This window comes from Cydia pomonella, chromosome 8 (assembly GCF_033807575.1).
Source record: "Cydia pomonella isolate Wapato2018A chromosome 8, ilCydPomo1, whole genome shotgun sequence".
NCBI lineage: Eukaryota > Metazoa > Arthropoda > Insecta > Lepidoptera > Tortricidae > Cydia > Cydia pomonella.
Window position 1 is genome coordinate 14,528,447 of NC_084710.1, and position 26,317 is coordinate 14,554,763.

General features: G+C 36.2%; 2 protein-coding genes across 3 annotated transcripts in view; one reads left to right on the forward strand and one right to left on the reverse strand.

The window, feature by feature from the left end:
• Positions 1 to 1,541, forward strand: part of LOC133520653 (putative sodium-dependent multivitamin transporter) — a 35,715-nt gene extending 34,174 nt beyond the window's left edge. The window contains exon 14 of the mRNA XM_061855209.1: positions 1 to 1,541. Coding sequence (XP_061711193.1) covers positions 1 to 33 — 33 coding nt within the window. The 3' untranslated portion in view covers positions 34 to 1,541.
• On the reverse strand, positions 625 to 25,813 carry LOC133520649 (centrosomal protein of 290 kDa-like). 2 transcript variants are annotated; one of them, XM_061855200.1, is made up of 32 exons: positions 24,472 to 25,809; positions 24,147 to 24,219; positions 22,718 to 22,983; positions 21,956 to 22,091; positions 21,622 to 21,758; positions 21,410 to 21,511; positions 21,028 to 21,315; positions 20,763 to 20,950; positions 20,377 to 20,646; positions 20,064 to 20,209; positions 19,767 to 19,941; positions 18,824 to 19,656; positions 18,577 to 18,742; positions 18,365 to 18,503; positions 18,152 to 18,261; positions 17,888 to 18,064; positions 17,555 to 17,816; positions 13,791 to 14,031; positions 12,660 to 13,329; positions 12,347 to 12,481; positions 12,170 to 12,275; positions 11,913 to 12,086; positions 10,026 to 10,222; positions 9,657 to 9,806; positions 9,396 to 9,530; positions 8,826 to 8,980; positions 7,329 to 7,504; positions 6,538 to 6,698; positions 5,734 to 5,861; positions 5,290 to 5,387; positions 2,094 to 2,228; positions 625 to 780 (listed from the first exon to the last, which is right to left on the reverse strand). In XM_061855200.1, the coding sequence occupies exons 1-32, from the start codon at positions 24,652 to 24,654 to the stop codon at positions 715 to 717; spliced, it is 6,378 nt and encodes a 2,125-aa protein (XP_061711184.1). In that variant the 5' UTR covers positions 24,655 to 25,809; the 3' UTR covers positions 625 to 714. The 2 variants fall into 2 exon arrangements, with proteins under 2 accessions (XP_061711184.1, XP_061711185.1); XM_061855201.1 differs by lacking the exons at positions 625 to 780; positions 2,094 to 2,228; positions 5,290 to 5,387; positions 5,734 to 5,861 and having other exon boundaries at positions 6,561 to 6,698; positions 8,833 to 8,980; positions 24,472 to 25,813.
• Positions 25,814 to 26,317: the final 504 nt, after the last annotated feature.

Sequence of the window (26,317 nt, forward strand, 5' to 3'; positions counted from 1 at the left end):
GTCGACGTGTCAGCTGCAACATCGATAAAGTAAGGTTGCTGACTTAGTCAGTGCCAGTACCAGTGCACCGGTGTACAGTATGTGTTCTCTCGTCTTGTTCATGCGAATGTACGTGTGCGAATGTGATACTCGTGAAAAATTGTAAACAACCTTTGTATCTGTACCACATTTCTAGCAAATAAATTACTATTTATATATTACGTTAAGTAATGTGGTAAGTTAGATCAAAAGTTATAATATCTGTTTTATTTACCGGACAAAAATATACCCTAGCAACTACTAGATACGTTATATCTACCGATAATTGTGTCTCATAAAGTGTTATCGCGGAGAAAAGCACCTACCTTATTAAGAACCTACCTTTGATATTTTTGTCCTGTCTCTGATACACGATCTTACGAAATGAATATAATACGTTAGGTATCTATCTAATATGAATGATTCTACTTTTTAACTGACGTAAAACTCTGATGGTGCATATTAATATTGTTATCTAATAAGCCGTTACAAATAGTTTTCCGTATCATATCTATTGATGCAAATATTCAAGGTCGTACCTGGAATTTACATGAGACTCATGCACAAAATGTTTTGTTAAGATAAACGTGTATAAAAAAAACTACATTTTCATGAAAAAATTACAAAAATGTATTACTTAGTTATTAATTATGCTTACATTTATTTGAATGCAGCGTGCAATAGTAAAATGGTTTGTTAAGCAGATAAAAATCCTTCAGAGCGTTTGGTGAGTTCCTCTAAACGACGACGTAAGTATGTGTTCTAAAACAAAAGAAAAATAAAACTGCTTTAGTACAGCGTGTATATTTTAATCGGCACTACTATTATTTCGGTAGGTACCTGAAAATTCCTGCCACCGTTGTACGTAAGATTCAAACAAAAGCAGTGGTTTAAAACCAAAACAAAATGTGTTCAAAATTTAGATTTTCCCTACAGCACATTAGAGTTATGCGTAAATATTTAATAGTTATTTGTACAACAAGAGAGCAAAGTTTGATATTTCTTCGAGTGCTTGTTTTGAGTCCCGTGCAAGCGAAAGATTCTATAATACTCGCTACGCTCGTGAATCTAATTTAGAATCTTGAGCGTAGTAAGGGACTCAAAAGCGCACGAGATGTAAATAACTTTGATCTCGTGTAGTACACAAAATTTTTCACGTCAGTCAGCCATCAAAAAATACAATCTGAACAAATTTAACCCAAACGGACGAATCACTATTTCACTCATGTTTTATGAAGGTATTCTCGCAATTAACTTTAATTACCGCAATAAAACAAAACGAAAGCTATTTCAATAAAATAATACGAAAATAATGAATTAACGAACATCAATTGACAGTTCAATCGACAACTTTTTTTTTGTAAAAAAAAAACTTTGTAAGATACGGTCCGAATTGCGGATACTACCATTTGTCAACTATCGTAGGGATCGTTAAAAGTAGTTAAGTGGAATTATTTACTGCGTAACAATTGCGTAAATTTGTATTAGTTAATTGTTTTGATTGTATAATAAAATACGTAAAATATGGTGTTTTTATTTAATACTTATTAAACTTTTATTTCATTCATTAATTATTACGATTGAGGACTCGTAGAGTGTTTTGGAACGATGCGGTCTGACTTATTTCGGGGGTCTATTATAAACCGTCAATATACTGTTGAATTACGTATGCACTTATTTGTCTCTTTCTTTTTGCTAATGACGTGAAAGGGACAAAGACAATAGAACCCAAATATTTCGAAATTGTATTAGGCCCCGCACGTTGAAATGACATTGGAATCTAAAGGTCATTTGAATGTTATTTTGTCTCACTCAGTGAGCAAAATGCGATCTTTCTCACTGCTTTTAAGCAGCAAATTACCCTTGTTCGAGCTGCTGACGTAAAAAAAAAAATATTTAAATTCTTTTTCATATTTTTCATTACTGTCAAAAATGTGAAAATGCTATAACGAAGGGTCAAAGGGTATAAACTTAAACATGGTTTCTAAAACATAGGTTCTGTATTATTAGGTACTATTTCCAGGAAATTAACTAAATTTTCATAGAACTTTGTTAAATTGATCACTCAGAAATACCTCCTGCAACAGGTCTTCCTCTCTTTCAGCGGCAATTTTGAGCATTTCCTTGGACTTCTCCAACAATAGGTCTTTGTCTTGAATGGTCCGTTTCAGATTGGCTATTTCGACACGGTACGGCTCGAGCTGACGAGCCTACAATATTTTAATGTCAACATTTGGCATGCTTTGGATTACATTGTTAGATAATATGGTTACGTGTGAAGTGCGTAGAACTAAAATAACCGGCCAAGAGCATGTCGGGCCACGCTCAGTGTAGGGTTCCGTAGTTACTCTTCCGTCACAATATGCTAAACTGGAGCTTAAAGTATAGTAAATTGTTAACCAAGGGATGAAACGGTACCTTTCACCCGAGTTAAACAAATAGGCAAATTTGCATAATCAGTACCTAATTAAAGTAAGTCTTTTTACTATGAAGGGAAAACTTTTTGCGATAACTCAAAAACAGCTAAACTGATCATGTCTGCTATAGTTTTCATTTAATTTTTTTCTTAAGCTCTACTTCCACGATTTTTTTCATATTTTTTTGGACCTATGGTTCAAAAGTTAGAGGGGGGGGACACATTTTTTTTTCTTTCGGAGCGCTTATCTCCGAATATATTCACTTTATCAAAAATATTTCTTGAAAACCCCTATTAATTTTGAAAGACCTTTCCAACGATACCCCACACTATAGGGTTGAAGCGAAAAAAAAATTTCACCCACACTTTACGTGTAGGGGAGGTACCCTAAAAAAAATTAAATTTTTAGATTTTATTGTACGACTTTGTCGGCTTTATTGATTTATATATCCATGCCAAATTTCAGCTTTCTAGCACTAACGACCACGGAGCAAAGCCTCGGACAGACAGACAGACAGACAGACAGACGGACATGGCGAAACTATAAGGGTTCCGTTTTATGCCATTTGGCTACGGAACCCTAAAAAACGGACAAGTGCGACTCGGACTCACCCACCGAGGGTTCCGTACTTTGTATTTGTATTTGCTGTTAGGTATATAGCGGCAACAGAAATAAATCCTCTGTGAAAATTTAACTGTCTAGCTATCACGGTTCATGATATACAGCCTGGTGACAGACGAACAGACACAGTAGACAGACAGACGGACGGACAGCGGAGTCATAGTAATAGGGTCCCGTTTTACCCTTTGGGTACGGAACCTTAAAAATGGATGAACAATACGGTGTCCCTAATTTTGAGATTTTTAAAATTAAGAATGCATACCTCCTAAATATAATGATAGTATCCCAAAACACCCAGAAAAAAAATTTTGGACGTGCCTGTAACAGGAACCCGGGCCAACTTGCAACTCAAATTTCCATACAAATTACTATGAAGAAATTTGGTCAGACAGTAATTTGTAAATTATTCATTGGTTTTGTGTTCGCAATCGTTTTTATGTTAAATAATGTTTATATGGCAGTATACAGGTTAGTTCAAACCTCGACGTCCAAATTTTTTTTTAGATTGCTCACGTCGTGTGCTATATTATATAGAATATGTCCCATTTTTCCCATTTGCCCGTTTTTCGTAGTTTTCAAGTTATGATTTTTTAGTTTAAAAAAACTTAGGGTCTAGGAGTTTCTAAAATAACCAAAAGTCCTTGAAATCGCTTGTATTTTTGTTTATTTAACCGCAAAGTCTAAGTGTGACATGCTTAAACCTAAAACTTTGACTTTTGTCTTTTTATCAACTCGCAGCCAAGTGAGGATGCTGATTTTTTTTAAAAAATTGCGCCGTTTGAATGGGATTATGTTACAAAAAGAAACATTGTTTTTTAATAAATAATTACTTCGCCCCGCAATTTCTTAACAAAAGTTAAAAGTAAAAAAAAATCATAACTTGAAAACTGCGAAAAATCGGCTAAAATACATGGGGCATATTTTGATAGCCCCCGACGGGAAGAATCTAAAAGTTATTTTCGGAGTCTTTTGTGATAAAACAAAAACCGATTTAGGGAGTATGCGTTAATAAATTTCTGAAAACCGTAAAATGTGACCGAAAACGGTAAAATGACACACTTTGTCGCTGGCGTCCCACTTTGGACGAGATTTGATTGTATCTTTATACAAATAACCTATCAAGGCGTCCTTATGGCAAGCGACAAAGTGGAACGTTATGTCGGTTTCGGTCGCAAATAATGAACAAAAATGTGTGGGCCATATTTTTTTACTCTTTGACACAGTGGCGGGGCAAAACCAAAATTTTATGTGGGCAAGGAACATTTAGCTCTCATTGATATCTCATACCTCATGATCTCATACCTCAAATCGTCTGAAACTTGTAACTCAGCATAAACACACTGAGCAAAACCCATTTCAATCAAAAAGATTTTGGTTTTTGTGCTTTTTCCATAGAAACAATTAATTAATGATTAAAAAAAAACCGCACCCGTATATGTAATTTGCCAAAAAATCACAAATAATTCGTAGTATAACCACCTGCGAGGATATTACGGTTTGTTTTGCGGTTCTTGAGTAATAATGATTCTTTGTTCCTGCTCCATACATTTTTTCTGAAAATAATTAGTAACTCGACATTTTTCATTCCAAATCATCTAAAATTCATAGGTTACCATAACAATGCTGGAAAAAACCTATTTGAATCAAAGAAACATAAAGATAACAACTTCGGTTTCAATGTCAATGAGAGCCGAATTTCAGCCCACAGTGCGTCAGTCACGTCGAGTCCAACATCGGGCCCGTTTGCATGTGGATCTAATTGGCCCTTTATTTGAGGCGCGAGGCCTCTCGGGCCGCGAGGCCGTAGGTGGTGGCCCACGTCGCCCATGCCTAGCGCCGCCTCTGATTTGACATCTGTATATCTAGTCTATGTCCCACTGTAGGCGCCACTGTCGTGCAAATAACGTGATTGTCATTGTGAAAGTGATCACCACTATAGAGCAAAATAAAGATGGGCAGCGAGAACCAATGGGCCATAAAATTATTATTTTTATTTAGAGGCCAATTCGTATGCACACTGACATCAGAATGATATCTAAACGATGCCATTTAGGTGTCGTGCGTCTCGCTCGCGCTAATACATATACGGACAAATACAAGCGAAATTCACGATAACTAAATAACATCATTCAGATATCATTATGATGTCAATGTACGTTCGAATTGGCCACAATCTTCAATACAATCAATCTTAAATAATAACATCATAACTGTAAAGTATGAAAATAGGCACCTTATCTGCTCCACTATGCCCGCTACTGGGTCTTGAGCTGGATTCTGTCCGCTTTTGCAACGTAGACTTCTGTTCAGACTGCAGTTTACTCACTAAGCCTAGTAGAGGGAAATATAGTTAATAGAATTAAACCATTTTTAAACTGCGAGCCCTTCCCCAGAGCCCACACTGTAATTTTGTAGACGCGGCTCTTTTATGGCAAAACTTTTATTGTGGTTGTGCACATGGGAGGGGTGCGTAGTTTACGACTAAATTATTTGCAATAATAGGTCAACCACACCCTGGATGCGATTCACACGTCGCTCTGATGTGCGAGTGAGGTGTCGCTATACTACGCGCATAATGTTGTCTTGCTCAAACATCAGAGCGACGTGCAAATCGTAACCAGAGTGATAATCGCCTAAAAATAAAATTGCGATATGTAAATTGCCTAAAACTAGGTACCTCTTAATGTAAGTATTGTTTGCTCTAGGTCATTAACCCGCTGTTGATGGGAACTGGTCGGACTTGTTTCAATACTGTTGATCCTCATAGTCAGGTTCATATTTTCTTCCTTCAACATCTCGCAGTAGCTAAAAGACCATAAATATACCTAATTATAGGTTTATAAAGTTATTGTAACATGGTTATGTTTACTCATTTACCCATTAGTAAAGAACATCCATTTAGATGTTGTATGCTCTATTACGTTGCAGAGCAGTTTGCAGCAATAGTATTTTTCAAATAGCTTGCTTACGTTTACTGCTGTCGTCTCAATACATATTTTAGTTTCAAGGTAAGACATTGTATGGAGATGATACTGTGCCCAAGCCAAGTGAAAAATACTATAAGGCTGTGTTTGCACCAGAAACGTGCGAAGATGCGTAACGAGGGATGTGTTTGTTAAGAACCAATACAATCAGTACACGCTGAGCGAGGAAAACAAATGAGGTGAAATCCTCGCACATCTCTGAGCTGCACAAACTTTGCAAGTGACGTTTGTGGTGGTAATTCCATATTCTGTCGCCTGTCAAGTCCGTCCGTCTAACAGCTCGACTTCGAAACGCACGCTTCGAGTGTGCTGCACGACGACGCCGGCCATACCTTGGTTAAATCAAAACAAATCTATGGCGTTCGGTGTCAGCGTGAAGCGTGTGTTCCATTGCCCTTCGGGTTTTCGGGGGGCTTCTTCGGGGGACCAACTGTCAAAATACAAACTGGAAAGTGCAACGACGAGAGCCATCCGCTTATATTATAAAGAAAAATTACCTCTTCCAGTAGTCTAATTCAGGTTGCGTTTCCTGTGTGGTCTTCATCGGCGTTCGAATCTGTGATTCTAAAAGAGATGATTCCAACTTCAAAACTTGTCCTTTCAGAACCGTGATTTCAGCCAAGCTTTTCTCGTATTCAGAGACTAGAATCTCGTTGCCCTACAACGTCAAAAACGAATACAGTATAAAATATATTGGAGTGATAATAAATACTAAACAAATTGTAAAAATGTGACAAGTAAACTAGCCAATAAACAATACGAGTATAGCATGTACTGTGCTAATGAAGGACTTAGGCTAAAATTACCAAGAACTAAACAATACGAACAACTTTTAAGTAACTAACGATGAAATATCGAATATGTTCGGTAGAAAGTGGACATGTTTCTGGAGAAGAGAATCAGAATGAAATTAAACTGACTCATACCCTAACAAGAAGTGGTTGGATACCTAAAGATCGAAGTGAAAATGAATAACCTTAGCGGGTACTTTCTGACTTAGCAGAGTGCTTACTTGAGTGTGGTTTTATTGCTTCTCCGACAGAATGTTTCGAGATATGTATATACCAATACAGTGGAAAAAATATTGGGCACTTGGCATGATAAAACTAAAACTATTTTGAAAGGGAGAATACAACACAAGAACGGTAGAGGTTAACCTAGAAGCTGTTACATAGACCAAGTGAAAGAAAATAAGTGTGTCACGTCGTATCAAAAGCAGATGCAAGAGAAAGCTAAAATATACTTGACCGACAGAGATAATATTTTTAAGTTGGGAACCAAAACTAACCTTTTCGGCAACTTCTAATGCAGCGATCCGCCTCTGTTGAGCCTCGACTCGATCAAGAAGAGCTCTGGAAGACACCGGCAGCGACGACGGTGACTCGTAGCGATCACTCTCGGGCTCTCGAAGTGATTTCTCCGAATATTCTCCTTCTTGCTTCTCGACCAGAACCTTGCTTTCCTCTGAAATTAAAAGAAATTTGACATATAGCTCTAGTGTGCTTGATTTAAGTACTGTTCGGTAAGTAAATCTTTTGTCAATTGCTTACTGCTGCAATTTCAATATTAAAGAAAGGTAATAATCAGGGGTCGGACAAAACGTGCGGATGACGTAAAAATGACGTAATCTTGCACACAGGATGATGTTTGAGTTTGTATTTAAACTTCCGTGTGACATGTAGTAACAAAGTAGTATTAATGAAGTAACAAAATAATCGTAAATAAATCCATGGAATTAATAATACAGGTGGTAGGGTGATGTAGTGAATAAAATAAATTTCACGAAACTTGTTACCATAAGGTATAATTATTTGAAATTAGTTAGAACAAGTCTGTGGGATTGCCACAATATTCGAGTAAAGATGACATTTTAGAGCGTTTTCTTATACATTAGTAAATATAAATTTTAGCTAAATATAATCGTGAAGATACAATAGCTAAACAATAAGGAAGTCAATTTATTGTTCATCTGATTGACAATGTGTCAGTCAAAAACGTACTTACTTACTCATTTCAAGTGGCGATATCGTTTAATAAAGAGGTTGATAAATGATAAGTGATAATTGTTTATGAAAATCAAAAATACTATTTGAAATCATCCAATAAGTGGTTTGACGTCATCCGCACTTTTTGTACGACCCCTGGTAATAATAAATCAAATTTACATTTTAGTTAGGAAGGTTGTCTGTCTTTTACCTACCTAATTCTATTTTCCTTTAAAATGTATTTGTAGTTTTACGCGTACCTATGTAAAATGTATCATTATTGGTGCAATAAAGAATATTTGCTTACTTACACTTATAGTAAAAAACCGGACAAGTGCGAGTCGGACTGGCTCGCCCACCGAGGGTTCCGTACTTTTTAGTATTTGTTGTTATAGCGGCAATAGAAATACATCATCTGTGAAAATTTCAACTGTCAAACTATCACGGTTCATGAGATACAGCCTGGTGACAGATGGACATACGGACGGACAGCGGGGTCCCTTTCAATCCGGAGGTCGTGAGTCCAAATCCTGGCTCATATCAATGAGTTTTTCGGAACCTATGTACGTAATATCATTTGATATTAACCACTAGCTTTTCGGTGAAGGAAAACCTCGTAAAGAAAACTGCATACATCTGCGAAGAAATTCGAAGGTGTATGTGAAGTCCCCAATCCGCATTGGGCTAGCTCGGGGACTATAGCCCAAGCCCTCTCGCGCATGAGAGGAGGCCTGTGCCCAGCAGTGGGACGTATATAGGTGGAATTATTATAAATGGTTATAAATGTTTATAAATCTTACGCTTTACTTCATTCAGCCTTGACAATAACACGCGTTTTTCCTTCTCTAGTCTTGAAAGCGTCGATTTTGCGAGATGTAAGCTAGCTTCCAGTTTCTTCACTTCCTGACATTTATCTTCGTATCTTGTCTGCCAGCGATCTGAAGATTGCTGTGCCCTACAATTGAGGTGTTATCATATACTTCAAAAAATACCCCGCAATAGTACTTCAAACAAAAAAGCTCAGTCATAGAAACCATTTTTTTGCGATTTTTCAATAGAATACGCCTGGTTATACAAATAATCTTTTCGTAACCACATTCGATAAATTGATAATTGGGAAATCTCAAAAGAGCACGCAGTAGATTTTCATAAAAGTGGACAGACCACAGTGAAAGAGTAGCAATAGTTATTTGTTGCAGATGGATCTTAACCAAAAGACTGGGAAGAGTGGAAAGCAAGTTGTAAGACAACAACAATTTATCTTACCCAACCTAACCTACTACTAAAGAAAGATAGTCGTGATTTTCATGCAAGGAATAATCGCACTTGGGGCTTGATAATATTACAAATTGAATGATATAGGGACTTACTTCTTCCATTTATCCCAAAGCGCGACACTGGAATTGGTGTCTCGTCTCGCACTAGAGAGTTGTGCAGTTAGCGAGGCAATTTTATTGTGAAGGGCTGCTGTTTCTGCAGTAGCCACCCTGCTGCTTGATGTACTACTGCAAATAGTAAAACAAAGTTAGTCCAGAGCAGTATCTAGTGCATAATGGATATTATTATAACAATCTTTTCCACGCGTATATTCTAGTTGCTAATGCAACGGTACTGTGATAAGTTTTACTTACATGCGAAACACTTGATTCTTCAAATTATGTGCGTCGAGACGGGCTCTCCTCTCCCTGGAAGCGAGTGCTTTGATCTGCCGTCGTAACATGCCATTCTGTTTGCTAATCAGCTGCTTCTCTCGGCGAAGCCGTTCTATTATTGGCTCTTGCCTTCAATATAAAATAACAGGTATAAAAATCCCTAAGTATAACGTTCTTAAATTACTTCACGCCTATAATTGAGACAAATTTAGCGACACCATACGTGAAGATCTTTTTAATGTTTTGGCCTACTTGGTATGTTGGGTATGTTAATCTTATCCAAATTGCATTTTATCATCGGATACGAGTACTATACGGATATCACAACATAACATCGAAAAAATATACCAAATTGTTGACGAAGTAGCTGGCAGCCTATCGTCTTGCAGATCTTGCAGATCCAGTGCAGAGTCGAACTTGAGTTCCAAACGCTCCGATCCTTGCTGGGATACCCCGTCGCTTACTTCCTCTACTTCTACTATGGCGGACAAATCGAAACTAGGGTCGTTCACTGCCATTATCGTTTGCATGTTCATTATTTGGCTCTGGAATAATAATAAATCACATAAAAACATAAAAGCATTTTCTATGTCACTAAATGTTTTCCGTTAATAGCAAAGAAACAGAACAACACTTGTAGGCGCGAAACCTATCCATGTTTCAACCAAATCGTCCATGCTTGAACAAAATGTTAAACCTTCTAGACCTGAAAAAGGCGTTTGATACCGTGTCGGTTCCCATCCTTATTAACATATTGGAAAAGAAAGGCATAAGAGGCACCTCTCTATCTCTCTTTAGTAGTTACCTCCAGAACCGAATACAGAAGGTAAAACTAGGTAATTATATCAGTGATGAACGCCCCATATCCTACGGAGTACCACAGGGTAGTGTCCTAGACCCTACGCTGTTCCTAGTCTATATAAATGAATTATGTAACATCTTTATTGAGGCCGGGACTATATTCACTTATGCAGATGACACAGCTGTGGTATTCTCAGGAGACACGTGGGGGGAAGTTCGCCTCTCTGCAGAACTTGGCCTCACCAAAATCGCTTACTGGCTGCAGAGACACTTGCTTACCAACTTTATTTGCTTCTCCAACTGTAACCGTACACAACCAGGAAATTAATTCTCAATCAGGATACATAATTGCTGCAACCAACTAGCCATCTGCTCCTGCCCATCTATTCGCAAACTGGAATACACAAAATACCTTGGAGTTACAATCGACCAGCATCTTACGTGGCACTTTCATGCTGAGACATTATGTTCTCAGCATGAAATAGGATCCGCAAACTGACCTGGACTTTCCAAAATCTTAGGCATGTAGTGTCAAAAACTGTGCTTAATCAAGTTTACGTATCGCTGGCTCAATCCGTCATCACATACTGTATCTCTTTATGGGGTGGTGCCACAAAGACTAAGTTTCTTGAGCGAGCTTAAAGAGCATTGCTAAAAGTCATGCAGCAAAAGCCGTTCAGATTCCCAACTAACGAACTAATAACGTAATTAAAACCCATACAGTGAAAACTGCATTTGCCAGAAGACAGCAACAGGCGCAATCTTGCAATCTGTATAATCGGATAAACAAACACATTGACATTTATTCCTGCACCACATACGAGTGTAAGAGTAGTTAACTAAATGGCTAAAAACTAAAAGCTACAACGACATAGAAAATTTTATTCAAAATAAGTACCGTGTATTCACACACACACACACACACACACACACACACACACACACGTCTTTTATATTAAGTACCCAATGCATCTCTTGTATCATAATAATGTCTTGTTAATATTTTTTGTAAATGAAAAAATGTTGTTATGTGTTATTTTTCTATAGTTTTGCATACTTTCTACACCTAAGATACTGTAAATTAACCGCGTGGAAGACCGGTGCTCTCTTAGCACAAGTGCTTTCTCAATTAAAAAGAGGCACCAGCGCAGATATTGTAATTTGTTTTTTAAGCTAATAATATTTTTTTTTTAAACCTCTAGCATCCACTATACTTAATAACTCTCTTGTTTGTATACGTAAACTAGTCTCTAAATCTGTGGAACAAATTACTGTTTTGGGAAGATCTTACCTTTTTCTTTAGTTTGTAGATAAGTACAAAAATAAAACGGCTTGATTAATATGAAGAAAAAAAAACACAAATCCAGTTTAAATAAATAAATATTCCTAGTCCTGTAGTAAGCTCAATAAGTTTAATTTACAAAATAAGCTAACCTTCAAAGTATGAATGACAGATCGTAGTTGCTCAATCTGCACGTCCTTATCAGCTACTTGTTTAATGTGTAGGGCTTTTTGCTCAGACAGTTTGGTCCGTAATCCTAGGTGCTCGCGCTGAGTCTCGCTTAGTTGCGCCAGCCAATGTTGATTCTCGGCTTTGTATGACTCCACCTATTTAATGCATAGTGAAACTATTTAAAATGGAAATTTGAATCGATTTTCCCAAGATGAAAGATAATCGGAATTAAACTCACTTCATGAAAATGACGTTCTTCTAATTGCGAACTTAATTGTTCCATTTTAGTAAGTCTTTCTGATGCCAAATTTTTCCATCGGTCTACTTCATTTTGGTATGAAATTCTGTAAAATCAAACTTAAATTACTCATCTATACCTGCAATGCTAAATTTAAAAAAAGAAGTAGGTACTTACACGTCAGTCTTACTTCCATCCAACTTGTTTCTTAAATTAAAACACTCGTCTTCAAGCTCTAAAATCTTGTGTGAATATTTTGCAACTACTTCTTGCAATTTCTCGGAGTAAGAGGCATCTGATTCACTGCCTCTTCTGTAATTAAGGAGTTATGCTTTGAGATAAATGACAATGTTTACAAAAGATTAATCTTATCTTGTTAGGTTGATTGATTTCAGCAAACTTTTTAAAAACGTAGGTAACAATATGACGTAAATATTTTACCACGAAGGCGTGGCATTTAAAATAATATTATAAAATATATTTGTCATACCTCTCTAGCTGCGTTTGTAATTCATGAATCTTAGTTTGTAAATCTTTTGTAGATTTTGCATATTCCTCTCTTTCAGCTTTCATCAACTTTTGGTAATCTTCTACAATTGAGTTTTTATCCTTTTCTATTTGCTTAAGCGAAATCAAAAGTGATTTATTTTCTTGTTGAAGAGAATCTCCAATTTCATTTGACTTCGATATTTTAATTTCTTTGCTATCAAGTTGCCTCCTCAAATCATCAGCAGATATGTTCAAAGTTCTAATCAATGTGTCTTTTAGATCATTTTCTTTTTGTAAATCTTTAATTTTGGTTTCCAGACTAGCTTTTTCAGTATTCAAATTTAAAATATCTATAGTTTGGCGCTTCGCTAATGTACTGCCATCAACAATATCTTTCCTCTTTTTCTCGTTTTCTGTTTTTAGGTTGTTTATAATTTTATTCAAGTGTGAAATTTGAAGATCTTCATCTGTCTGTGCGAGTTTATCGATTCGTCTCTTTTCCTCTAAACTAGTCTGAACGAGAACATTGACTGTTTGTTTTTTATCGACTATTTTAATTGGAGAGCCAGGCAATACGTCTACATATTCTTCATAATTAGTGATTATTTTATTGGAAGTTACGACTGAAGGTTTTAAAACTTTCGGCTTTGGTAAAGTTATCGTTAAGCTTCCTGGAAGAGACATAATATATGTTTAACAATTATTTTAATAATTGCATAAAATTCGAGTGGCACAGAGAGCCATGGAGCGCGCCATGCTCGGCATCAAACTTCAAGACCGAGTGAGGAATGTCGAGATCCGACGTCGCACCAAGGTGCAAGACGTCGGACACGTCATTACCAAATTAAAATGGAGCTGGGCGGGACATGTTGCCAGGCAGAGTGATGGCAGGTGGGCCAAAATGCTAACGGAATGGTGGCCGCTTTCAGACGAAAGGAGTGCCTGGCGTCCGTTGGCTCGTTGGGTGGACGACATTCGGAAGACTGCGGGTCACTTCTGGATGAGACTGGCTCGGGACCGGGATAAGTGGCGTACTAGAAGAGAGGCCTATGCTCAGCAGTGGGCGATAAAAGGCTGGTATGATGATGATGATTACTTACAAGAATTTATTAAAAATTGATTTTGTGCTTACTTCGAGAAACGGAGTCATCGTCTGATATAAGATCTTCAACTTCCATGTTTGGCGCGTTGACGTTTCCATTCGAATGTTTTGTACCAATAATACCATTAGTGGACGATTTCTCTACGCCATGATTTAGTAGCAGTAATGTTTTTTCTAGATAATTACAATGCTTAGTAATTAGGCCGATGGATTGCTCGAGTGTTTGAATTTTCTTGTTCAAATAATCCGTTTCTCGGGAATACTTGCTTTGCTAAAAAAATATTTCACTTTTAAAAGTCACTTCACCAAGAAAAATTAAACTACATATTTTTATGAATTTCTCTACCAATAAGTATTCTTATGCATAACTCTTCATAACGATTCTATCGTACTATTTTTATAAAAAATTCTAAAAAGGGAGTATAATAAGATTACTCAAATTTGCGGCCTTTCTGTTGGTCTGAAGGTTGTTAGCTCCTCCGGCTCTACTCGTGCGATTTGAATATTATTTATAAAATTTTGAGGGATATTTCAATGCTAATAACGGCCATGAAAAATATTTAAAAAATGCGAATAGTTTTTTTATTAAAGCTTTGTATGAAATTAGAAATTATTTAGAAAAAGTTACGGCAAATTTTGTCACAAATAAAATAAACGAATTTCGTAATTAATTCTTTGATAAAATGGATAAGATTAATGATTCAATTTTTCTCATGTGTAATTAATAAATGATTTTATAAAGCAAAAAAACATTTTTTAGTATCTATTATTTGAAATGAAACGTATCAATACCTATTAAGTCCTAATTATATTTAGTTAAAACGATTTATAGCACAATCGGAATAGAACAAACCTCGAAATTTCTTGGACAGTCCTGAAATTTGGTACCTATGTACTCGTATGTCAATTAAAGGCCCATTATTCATGTCCATACCATTTGACATTTGGGGACCTCGAGGAATCGCAGCCATCTTGGAAAATGTATACCATCCTGGAGAAATTCGTGTTTTACTCAAAATCTACGTTATCTAGGAAAATATGGTTCAAGCCAACATTAAAGCTTATTAAATTCTACACAAAAAAGTCCGAGATATCTTTGCGAAAAAAAATACATCTTGTTATAGAAAATACTTGATGAGTCTAGGTTTAGCGCTTATACACTTCCAGGGGACATTCTTTTAATAGGAAACTCGGAGGGAAATGAATTCCACTTTTGTGTATACATTTGTACATGATCTACCCCAATATCAACATTTTACCTGATTGCGACTTCACCAGAAAGTAGGGTTATGGGTTTAAGTACTGATGATTCAGTACACCCTGTAACTTAGGATACTGACCGGATTAAAAAAAAAAAACATAATGGTAGATTCCTCGTGCCCTTCACAACCTGTTAACACTTGTTTTTTTAAAGAAAATCAGTAGAGCCGCCTTGAGAGGACGCAGAATAATAAATCATATTTTTTCTTCTAGCTAGCGGGGGTTGAACGACCGGAGAACCCCTCATCCCAAAGACAGTGGGACGATATTTTGTGCCATGATTTGCATCAAGGCCTGGTGGAGGGTGCTTTTGGGACGTGGCTAGACTGAAGGCTGCCAGAGAACCGGAGTCGGGGGCGTGGCTGCATGCCTTGCCGTCACCGCACTTGGGAACCTTGCTCGATAATGACACGTTACGGATGGCTGTGGCACTGAGAATTGGGAGCAAGGTGTGCGAGCCTCATCAGTGTAAGTGTGGGGTAATGGTAGAGGCTGATGGTCACCATGGGTTGAGCTGTTTGCGGTGCGTGGGTAGGATACCCAGGCACTGTGCTATCAACGATCTGATAAGGCGAGCTTTGGTTTCGGCGAATGTCCCGTGTATCATGGAGCCCCAGGGCCTAAGTCGTTTAGATGGTAAGAGACCGGATGGTCTTACGCTTGTTCCTTGGGCGAAAGGCCGCAGCTTGCTTTGGGATGCCACGTGTGTGAGTACTTTTGCTCCTACTCATCTCGCGCACACGGTGAACAAAGCAGGCGCAGCGGCTGAAAGTGCGGCCAAGTTAAAACATAGCAAATACGCCAACCTCGAGCAAGTGTATGATTTTGTCCCGGTTGCCGTTGAGACGGCGGGGCCTTGGTGTGCCGAGGCCAAAGCCTTTATCAAGAGCATAGGGCGTCGGCTGAAAGAAAGGGGCTGCGACCCTCGCTCTGGTTCTTTCCTGGTCCAGCAGATATCACTGGCCATTCAGTGAGGCAATGCCGCCAGTATTTTTGGCACTTTTGGTCCGGGTGAAAATCAGAGTGGGGGGTAGGTTTCTATTTGTTTATTGCTTTTTGTTATATAGATACTAGGTAGGCCGTTGACGAAACGTGTTGTGGATGTTTTTTTTTTGCTTGTATATATTGTCGAAGCCTGCGTTCTGCCCTCCAACATTGTTAAGTAAGTTATTCTGTAATTTAGTGTAATTTTAGGATATTTTGTTATGATTTTAGGATAGTTATTGCTCGTTGTAATTTTATCTTTTAGAAAGACTTTAAATGAAAACTATAGCGGACATGGGACTTCAGAAATATAACAAATAACATATGTCGTAGGATGTCCTGAATACACAGAACCCAACAGTGCGTTGTCCGTTGTTGTTTGGGATTGAATTTAGGTACCATTTTGGAAAAGGAAATATGTAAGTAAACTATAAGAATAACAGGTAAAAAAAAAGCTACTAAATCATTGAGCGGATTTCAGTAAAACAGACATCAGTAGATCCATAATTGATACATGAGTACTATGCAATACAAAATTACTAAAATGAATAGAGGAAAAGTGTTTAGGGCTAAATATATTATTTTAAAAACAGATTTTAGGCCTTAAATGGAGTTCAAACAATAGTGACAGTAATAAAATTTGACACATACAATCTCTGGGATCTATGTTAACGTTCCTTAAAATTCGAGCTTTGGGGACCACGAGGATCAGGCGCCATCGTGAGAAGTATACGTCTTTTTTGTTTTTTTCTCAGGATCTATGAGTTTCATTCATGTCCCTCCGAGTTTCCTATTAAAAGAATGTCCCCTGGAAGTGTATAAGCACTAAATCTAGATTCAGCGAGTATTTTCTATAACTCTTCAAGTGGCATATGTCATTTTTGAGTTATTAGAATTTTGATTTTATTTCAATTAATCAAATTTGAAATTTAAATGACATAATCGGTCGGGAGTCCTCCGCCTACCACTCCAGGGATAAGAAGATCTATTTTTTTCGCAAAGATATCTGGGACTTTTTTGTGTAGAATTTAATAAGCTTTAATGTTGTCTTAAACTATATTTTCCTAGATAACGTAGATTTTGAGTAATACGCGAATTTCTCCAGGATGGTACACACTTTTCAAAATGGCTGCGATTCCTCGAGTTCCCCAAATGTCAAATGGTATGGACATGAACAAGGGGCCTTTAATTTACATACATACCAAATTTCAGGACTGTCCAAGAAGTTTTGAGGTTTGTTCTATTCCGATTGTGCTATTAGACGTAAAATAAGGTTTGAATTCATAATTAGCAGCACCTGAAAAATCTCATATTAGCATTATCTAAAAATGATTTTACACCTCAAAAAGAAATGAAAGATCATTCAAAATGGTATAAATAATATTTAAATCGCATGAGTAAAGCCGGAGCAGCTAACAACTTACAGATCAACCGTCGGATATTTTATTTTGAATGGTTAAAGTCCGCCTGTGGGGCTCTCGGGAACTGGAAGGATTTTGGGTCAAATAACGTTTATAGTTAGTCTTAGCCCTGAGGTAGAAAATACGTACCGTCACAAGTAGTTGTAATTTATGTTGGCACGCATCATCTTCTTCCAAACATTTGTTTTTAGATATATCCAAAATTTGTTCGTATACGCTATGTTTTATGATAAGTTTAGCTTGTAAGTCTTCTATTTCATTCAGTTTAGCATTAACCGAGTATGTTTTTCGGGATAATTCTTCAAAGTTGTTTTGATATTTCTCTAAAGAGGTCAAAGGTATGCATCCCTGATACTGCTGACGCAGAACTTGCATCACTTCGTACAAATACCTGAAAGTTGTTTTAATAATAAACGGATTCGTATATTTAGAAACCGAATATTTAAAGAAAATTTTACTAACCTAAATTTAGTTTCATATCTGTGTGCGTATAAATTAAATACATTTTGCCGTGCTTTGACTATTTCTTCAGCCTCAACCCGCATTCGCCTTTCATTAGTCAATGTTAAGTTCAATTTATCAATTTTCTTTTGAAATTCTGATGCTTGCAAATGAGCAACCAAAATTTCTCCACTGAGCCTGTAAGTTATTATGAAATAACGATTTAGCTATATGCAACAATACATTTTATGATAATGATGATTCCGTCCGATACTCTGACATTACCTAGCCACAATAGCTCTATTGTCTCCAGTAGATTGCAAATCTAGTATTTGATGTCTTAACAAATTGGTTTCCACGTCATTATCAAGTGTATTGTGTTGAATATCCTGTAACTAAAAATAATCACTGTTTAGGGCTTGCTCTTGCACTTCAAGTTATTCCTGTTAAGCCCTACCCATATCATTTTACTGAATCGACAGACACCTATCAACTTACTTGCAACAATGCAATATTTAATTGACTCGTGGTATGTTGATTTTGTTCTTTGAGAGACTTGTTTTCTTCCATGGTTTTATGTAATTGTTTTTTTAAATCATCGTTATCTTTATTTGGTAGAGCAGCCAAGTTATCATCTCTGCAACATATTATACGACATGTTATTGTGCTCCTATTTGACAATACTGTTCATACTTTTAGGTTCGACTCACATTAGTTTGGATTGTGATGTTTGAAATTCCATATTCTTCTCTTGTAGATATTTTATCTCTTTCTCTTTCTCATTTAATTCAGTACACAACGCTTGTATCTGTTTTTGTAAAAGATCCGATTGTATGGAAGTTATATCTTTTGCTGCGCCGTTATCACTGAAATATTCTAAAAACAAAAACGTGACAGTAGTAAGTAGTTACGTACCTATACTTATAATATCTTATCATCTGCCATTAGCATTCTTACCCTTGATATATTCTCTTACTGAATTTAATACTTCAATTTTATCGTTTTCTAATCGCTTTATTAAGTCAAACGGTTCAGCTTGAGCGTTAACTTTATCATTTAATGATTTTCGATATTTCGTAATGACATCTGATAACGTTTTATTTTGTTTCCAAAATAAATCAATAGATATGGATTTTCTCAACTTGTCGGTAAGATCTGCTACAGTGAAAATGAATCTGTTGATTTGAGTTTCGTATTGTGACGCTGCTAACATAGCATCCCTTTGACAGTCCAAAAGTTCGTTCCTTATATTTTCATTCAAGGTTCTAATATGCCTGTAATTTTCTTCCAAGTAGAAGCATCTACGTTCTAAAACAGCAGCATCAGGGATATTGATCAATCCTGGAGAATTTTCACTTATACTATCGTCAATGTTTCCTACTATTTGAGACTTTAAGTTCTCTATTTGAGCTTTGTACTGTTCTTCTTCTATTCTCCAATTGTTTCGATCATCAGAGGCCTGAACCGCTAGTGTTGTCATTTTGTTGTATAATGCATTTAGTTTTTTATGAAAATATGATAGTCCAGATTTCAATTGATCCTCGTACACAGAGTCCCGTTTAGCAATATAATTTATAATTTCGTTCTCATTGTTTAATTCTACAGCATCTTGTTCTTCAGCTATCCAAGATCCAAATTCACCAATGTTTACATCTGCATCAGAAGTTACATTTATAGTATCTTTCGCATCTGACTTTGTAGTAGATTCAATTTGGGATATTTTTTCCTCTAGCTTAATAGCTTTTATAGATTCCTTTGATAGTTTATCCATCACATCAAATGTCTCTTTCCTAGAAAAATATAATCAATAAATAACACATATCAACTAATGTTGTGACGGTATTTAATTCAGCTAGTAAATACACACGATATGAACTTCACATACCGCAGTTGCACTTACCTCGCTTCATGCAATGCGGTAAGCAGAGCGTCTCTACCACCCAGCGCTGCTTTAAGCTCCATAACGGCTGCCATATGCGGCGCGAACCAACCAGCAGAGTGTCGTGCTTCCATGGAATTCAAAACCGCTTCCAAACTCGGACATTGCAATTCTAATACTCCAGACGTTGTTTTACCTGAAATACGAAGAAATCAAAAACAGGAACCATTGGTCGTCAATGTCGTCATGTAATATGTGGTGTAAATTGAACTTGTGCTGTAAAATTATAATGTAATATAAACGTAAGAATTTTCTTACTATTATCCTTTAAGAAGTTCAATATGTCTTGGAGGCCTTTGCGAAGACCCTCATTTTCCTCTGTTATAGCTTGCATTTCAGCGTCTCGTTCTTCATTCCGTTTCATACTTTCACTTGCATTTTTCCGAGCAATTGTAGCTAAATAGCTGTAATAATTTATTAAAAATTGCAATTCGATCATAAACCAGGTTCAATAATAAAATGACGGCAAGCCTTGTGACAAGATCGGTTAGGTATATGTATAAAATTAAAATTATATTTTGGTATAGAATGGAAAAATAAATGCTACTTGCGTAAAAAATGAGAAACCAACCGAGAGGATTCTCCTCCGCCATCCATAGGCATTTCATCATCGCACATTTCTTCAATTTGTTCTTCACCATACCCAGAGTCAACGATAAACTTTTTCAATTTATTTAGTTTTGTAATTAAACTGCGATTTTCAAGCTCCACAGAAACGAGTTTATTTTCAATTGCTCTTAATTCCTTCATTAGTATCATGTTTTGGCTATCAATAGCCTGATATTTACTTACGATGTCCTTGGAATCAATTGCTTCTCCAGGAGGAATGTTAAGTTGTTCCCTATTCATAAAAAAAACTTAGTAGTGACGATTTGATGGCATTATTTCACACGGTAACTTTAGTTTCACTAAATGTAAATTACAATAATCATAAATCAGACACTAATTAGGACTTACCTCATAGTCTCATTTTCAAGTTGTAAGTGGTCCACGATTTGATTTGCAGAATTTAATTCCTTAACAATTTTTTTAAGCTCTTCATTCTTATTTTTTAACTGTTGTTTCTTTTGTTTTAAGCTATCAACTAAAGCCTTAACACCTTCTTCCTTTTCAACCAGTTGTAATCGTGCTGTAATTTCAGCTAACTGAAAATGAGGAATAAGTTAGTTTTATGTAACGTATTAAAGCAATATTTACGGGGAAATAATTATTGTTCTCGTACCTCTTTTTCTCTAGAAGCTATTAATCCATCAGATTCTGATAATGCAGTAGTCAGTGACTTTAATCTTTTCTTCAGTTTGCTAATGATAATCCTTTCTTTTCCTTCATCACTTTCGTTTTTGACCTCAGTGTTAGAGCACTCTGCTGTATCATCTAGAGTTGATTTAAGATGCTCGTTTTCCGATTTTAAACGTTCTATTAATTTTGCAGATTGCAGTAACTTATGTGAAGCCTCTGATAATTTTTCTTGTAACTCTTTTAGTTTGTATTCTTCTGCATATGATTTGTGCTAAAAAAGGTATTTTGTTGGTTACTAATGCTTTTTAAGTAATATTCCTATGAAGTTATTTTTATCTTGTATTTAATGATAACATAACACTTACTTTAGGAGATACTACTTTAGGAATTTGAATTAATTCCTCCTTCAATTTTGTATTTTCGTTTTCCAATGCCTCTATTTCATTTCGTTTTGCGCGTGCTACGTCCTAAAAACGAACTTTGCTTGAGAAATGGTCATATTAATAACATGATAGGAACCAAATGTACGTTAGCCCTAGCGATAATTTTTGGATCGTATCTCATTTACGTTAATTACCTTCCAATGTTGAGCCTTGGCTTTGATGTCAGCCAAAAAGCTTTCTTTCTTCGTTTCAGTTTCTTGTAGTTCTTTTTTCAGTGTCTCTATCTCAATCGAGAGCAGTGTTTTTGATTGTTTAGTGTACCCTAAGTTTTCTGTGAATAAATGAATGGACAAGGAATTGTAAGTACCAGCAACTGTTTTTCGATCATACTTTCTGCCAATGCTGAAAAACTTTCAGGATTAAGAAATTTATGTGTACCTACACAAGTTTTTAATATTTTAGTATAAAAAATATTATTGATTAAGACGTATGGCATCCCTTTGAAATTTCGTTACTGAAGAGACCTACCTTTCAACTTGGTGTATTCTGCGTTCATGGCGTAGACTTGGTCGGTTAGATTTTCGATAACTGCCGTAGCTTCTGTAAGTTTATCTTTTAGTACTGAAAGCTTTTCTTTTAATTTTTTATTGTCATCCTCTAAAACCTTAAAACAGAGAAAGACAACCTAATACAAGACATTCTGCCGAAAAATCGTGTAAAAACTAAAACTATTGTACGTGGTTCTGGTTCTTAAAATACATTAATTTGCACCTAGTGTAAAAATAATAGGGAAACCACACATTTTGCATAATCCGTATCGACCCGATTATCGACATCTGTCAAAATATAAAAAAAAAACATGTTTTATGATGTCGAATTTAATAACACAATATATGTATAAGGCTCGGATAGGCAAACGGTGCGAGAACTTGTATGGGTACTTCGTAAAAGACGTCGGATAAATAAAAGGACCTAATCTAATGCCATAAGACATTTTTTTGCCGCTGTTTTTCTTCAAAGGTCATCCAAAATTCAATATCAGATTGGACAATGTGAAAACGCTATTACACGTACAACCAATACGCGAGGTACCTACAATCACAATTCAGTGAATCGATAAAGTTTATCAGCTTTTCTATTCTACTGTCGAGATTTTCACTACAACCCAACCATGAACACCATCAACTTAACTTACTCAACAACTGCGCCTTCAAAATAATAACGAGGTGACTTGTCGATTATTTGAACTGCATTACACATCCTAAAATAATATTTATCTTAAAATTCTACCTTGACATCACCAAGCAGTTTCCTGATATGCCTATTCTTCAACGTAATCTCGTTCTCGAGTTGGGCCACAGCATTCATTTCGGACAACGCATCTCTACTGGACTCCGTGTCATCATCGTTTTGCTTTTTTTCTAGTTTGGACTTTTTCCCTTCTAACTCCGCTATGTCGGCGTAGAGTTGCTCGAGTATTTCTTTGTTTGCCTTGATGACTTCTTCTTGGTCGGCTATGGTATCTAATACACTGTCATTGCTTCTTGTTGGTGACGCTATAAGTACAGGGGCATAGGAGTAGAAGCATAAGAAGATGAATGGGCAAACCGTTGTCTAAGTATTCATTTTATTAACCTAATACTACATATAACAATTATGGTAGTATAGAGTTGGCTTATTTTTAAACAAAAATAGGTATTACAACATAAAATTGTAAGTTGCTGTAAAATATAGGATTTTATTCTTATTGAGTTTGCTTTTTTTTATAATGATTCTCATTAAACTATCGAAGACACAATGACAATGTAAAAGTCATGCATTGCGGGACTAAAGTTTAATTTATTATTATAAGTACATAATTTTATGTAGATTTGGAAAAAAAATGTATTTTAAAACGTTTCATTACCATTAACTTAAAAAATAAATAAATAAAAATAAAATAAATCTTTATTTCCAGAAATTCAAATTACAGAATGTAACAGGGGTCTCCACACTAGGCTTTGCCTGTATCGCGGGGTACCAGGAATACAGTCATTAACCAACAGAATGAAAGTTACAAACATGAAGTCCAGCTTTTGGCAAAATAACTTAAAACTAACAATCATATTGCAATACAATGAAAGTATAGTATGTACATTATAGTCTGACTATACAATACTATACATACTTACCTATTTATAAAGTAAATTAGCTAAAATAAATGTGAATATTACTTCGGGTGCCGGGTACATAGAATTGCACTAAAATGATTTGCACCTTTTGTCAAACATTTTATTCTTTGAACTTTTTTTATCAATAAGTTTTACGCTTCGCGCCATTTTCACTGTTTTCGCGCGGTTTATTGAAGAAGTGCAGTGAATCTCTTTCATTTTGAATGCAACGCGCAAGTGACAAACACTAGTCGTCTCTTTTTCACTTAGGTACTCTTGTAATTGTACCTTCTCTTTTACGCCTTTTGCGTATGAAGTTATAAACAAATTTTAAGTGGTGCTGCCGTGACATTGCTTGTTATGTTAAGAAATGCCTCATCTTGTAATAAAAGATAATTGATTGGAAGGCGATATGAAATAACATACTACATATGGCAGATAGGAAATGCCACGAAAATTACGGACACTGTAAGCATTAATAACTAATAAGTTACGGAACCCTAAAAATGGGCTGCACCGCACCACGCTGTTAGTTAACAGACCATAGTTATGGTAAAACGTTGACTCACCCACATACTGCCCTTTCACTTTCCCTTTGCTGCCTTTTCTTTGAGTTTCTAACTGGCCGAGCAAATTGTTTACCTAATCATACAAGTTTCTGTTAGCAAATTCAATATATTTAAGTACACTCACGGACTTTAATAGTAGAGCCATTTATATAGGTGTCAAACAAATTTTGTTCGTTTAATAGCTAAGCTATGAAGTGTATAAAGTGAGCTCTCAGTGGCTCTACAATTAGTCCGTGACCGTACCTAGCAAGATTCCTTAGTTAAAATCAAATAAAATGATATCTATAATATATTATCAAGAAAATAAGATATATTGATATCATACCTGTTCATTTTTAAACTTCAGAATATCCTGTGCGAGGCGAAATAACGTTTTCAAGTCCGTAAAATTCAGTTCAATATCGTCAGCTTCCATCCATGATAAAGACTCGCAAAGCTTCTCTTTGTCAGCTTCTTTGAGTTCCCTTTGAGAGAAACTTAGCAGTTCTCTCCAGCCCGTCTCAACCATTTTGAAAGTTTAATTCATTTGGGAATATTTATAAAATGTATAATTTAATATCAGTTTATTTTTGCAGTACAAGAGACAACAAGTCACTCAAGCGTGACGCAGCGTAATGTTTTGAAGTTCGCGCCGTTGCTAAGCAACGGTATCTCAGGACAAATTAGGAAGTTCCTTAATTTAGGCATCCTTCTCTTTTACTCTCATAAAGGCGTAATTAGAGTGTCAGAAAGAGAGAGAAAGAGTGCTCGAAATTTACTAACTTTAATTTTCGCGGTTATAGCCTTGTGTTGCTATATGGAAATAAATTCCGAAAGATTTGTTTTATTAATGGGTCATAGATGGTAGGATCGTATAGATGTGCAAGCCATGCATATGTTAGCTTATTTATTAATAATTTATAAGTGATTAATATATGTTTAATTTATTACGTGCAAGTCACCTGATTATCCCTCGGTAAACCAAGAAGTACAGTTGTTATTTGACTATATCCGTCCAGCGCCTTCTACAACTTGTTTCGACGGTTGCCGAGCGATAATAAAAGGGGTAGAACCAGAGGGTCTACCGCGAACCACGTTCGACGTGTTACCTCTCTGTCGCACGTGTAAATTCGTACGTAAGTGTGACAGGGAGGCAACACGTTGAACGTGGTTCGCGGTAGGCCCTCAGGCATCGGCTCATTGCCGTGACAGCAGTAGAACAGTGCAGACGCTTAGAGTTAAGTGCCGAATAAAAAAATACTTTATTTGTAAAAGTGAATTGTTGAAAGAAGTGTATACAATTATTATTCAGTATCCTGTGAAGTTTATTTTTGTGAAGAATACCCTAATACATATATGTGCGCGCGCCCGTGAGGGACAAAACATGCGCAACGTGACAAAATTAAAAACACGTTTTAACATTCCTGACAACATACTAAAAACAACCTACGTAATTGGTCGGGTTATTTGTTGCCCACCATAAACCATACTAAAATTTACGTTGGGAAATAATAAAAAAATGAAACTGCGACAAGGACAAACACAAAATAACGCTTTCTCTGCTACTCCTACTGAAAGATACGTAAAACTATCCCGTTCTGTTTTTTTTTTGACATGACGCTAGAAGATTTACGCAAATATTTCTATATGTGTAGGTACGTAGCGGGTACTAGTAAGTGGCTATCCATGCATATTTTTTCTGGAGGTGTACCTCCGCGAAAAGTAAAAAATAAATCTAAAGAAAAATTTAATGTTTTTTTACACAATGAAGTATAAGTACATGACGTGGGTTAAAAATGTGTATTTTGTAGCCTACTCTATTATTGTCAAATATAATTTTGTTTCGTTAATCTAACTTGAACAGTTTAGAAAATATGCCACTTTCAATGATACGCTGATTATTTTACATTATCCTGAATAACTCGAAAACAAAAGAAGATCGAGGACTGATATTAAGCATAGAGTGTTCTTGGGACTTGCCAGTACACCACCTGAAATAATGACCAAATCCGTCGTTGGGGGAACCTCTAGTTCGCTTAGCCTGCTAGACCCTTTGACCCACTTCCTGGTTTCTGATGAAGCTGAAAATTGGCATACATGTGTAAATTGGATGACAATGCGATGTTATTTTGAGTATTTCGACATGGACCTGATCTGATGATGGAGCTGGAAGGTGGCCATTGGAACTCTGT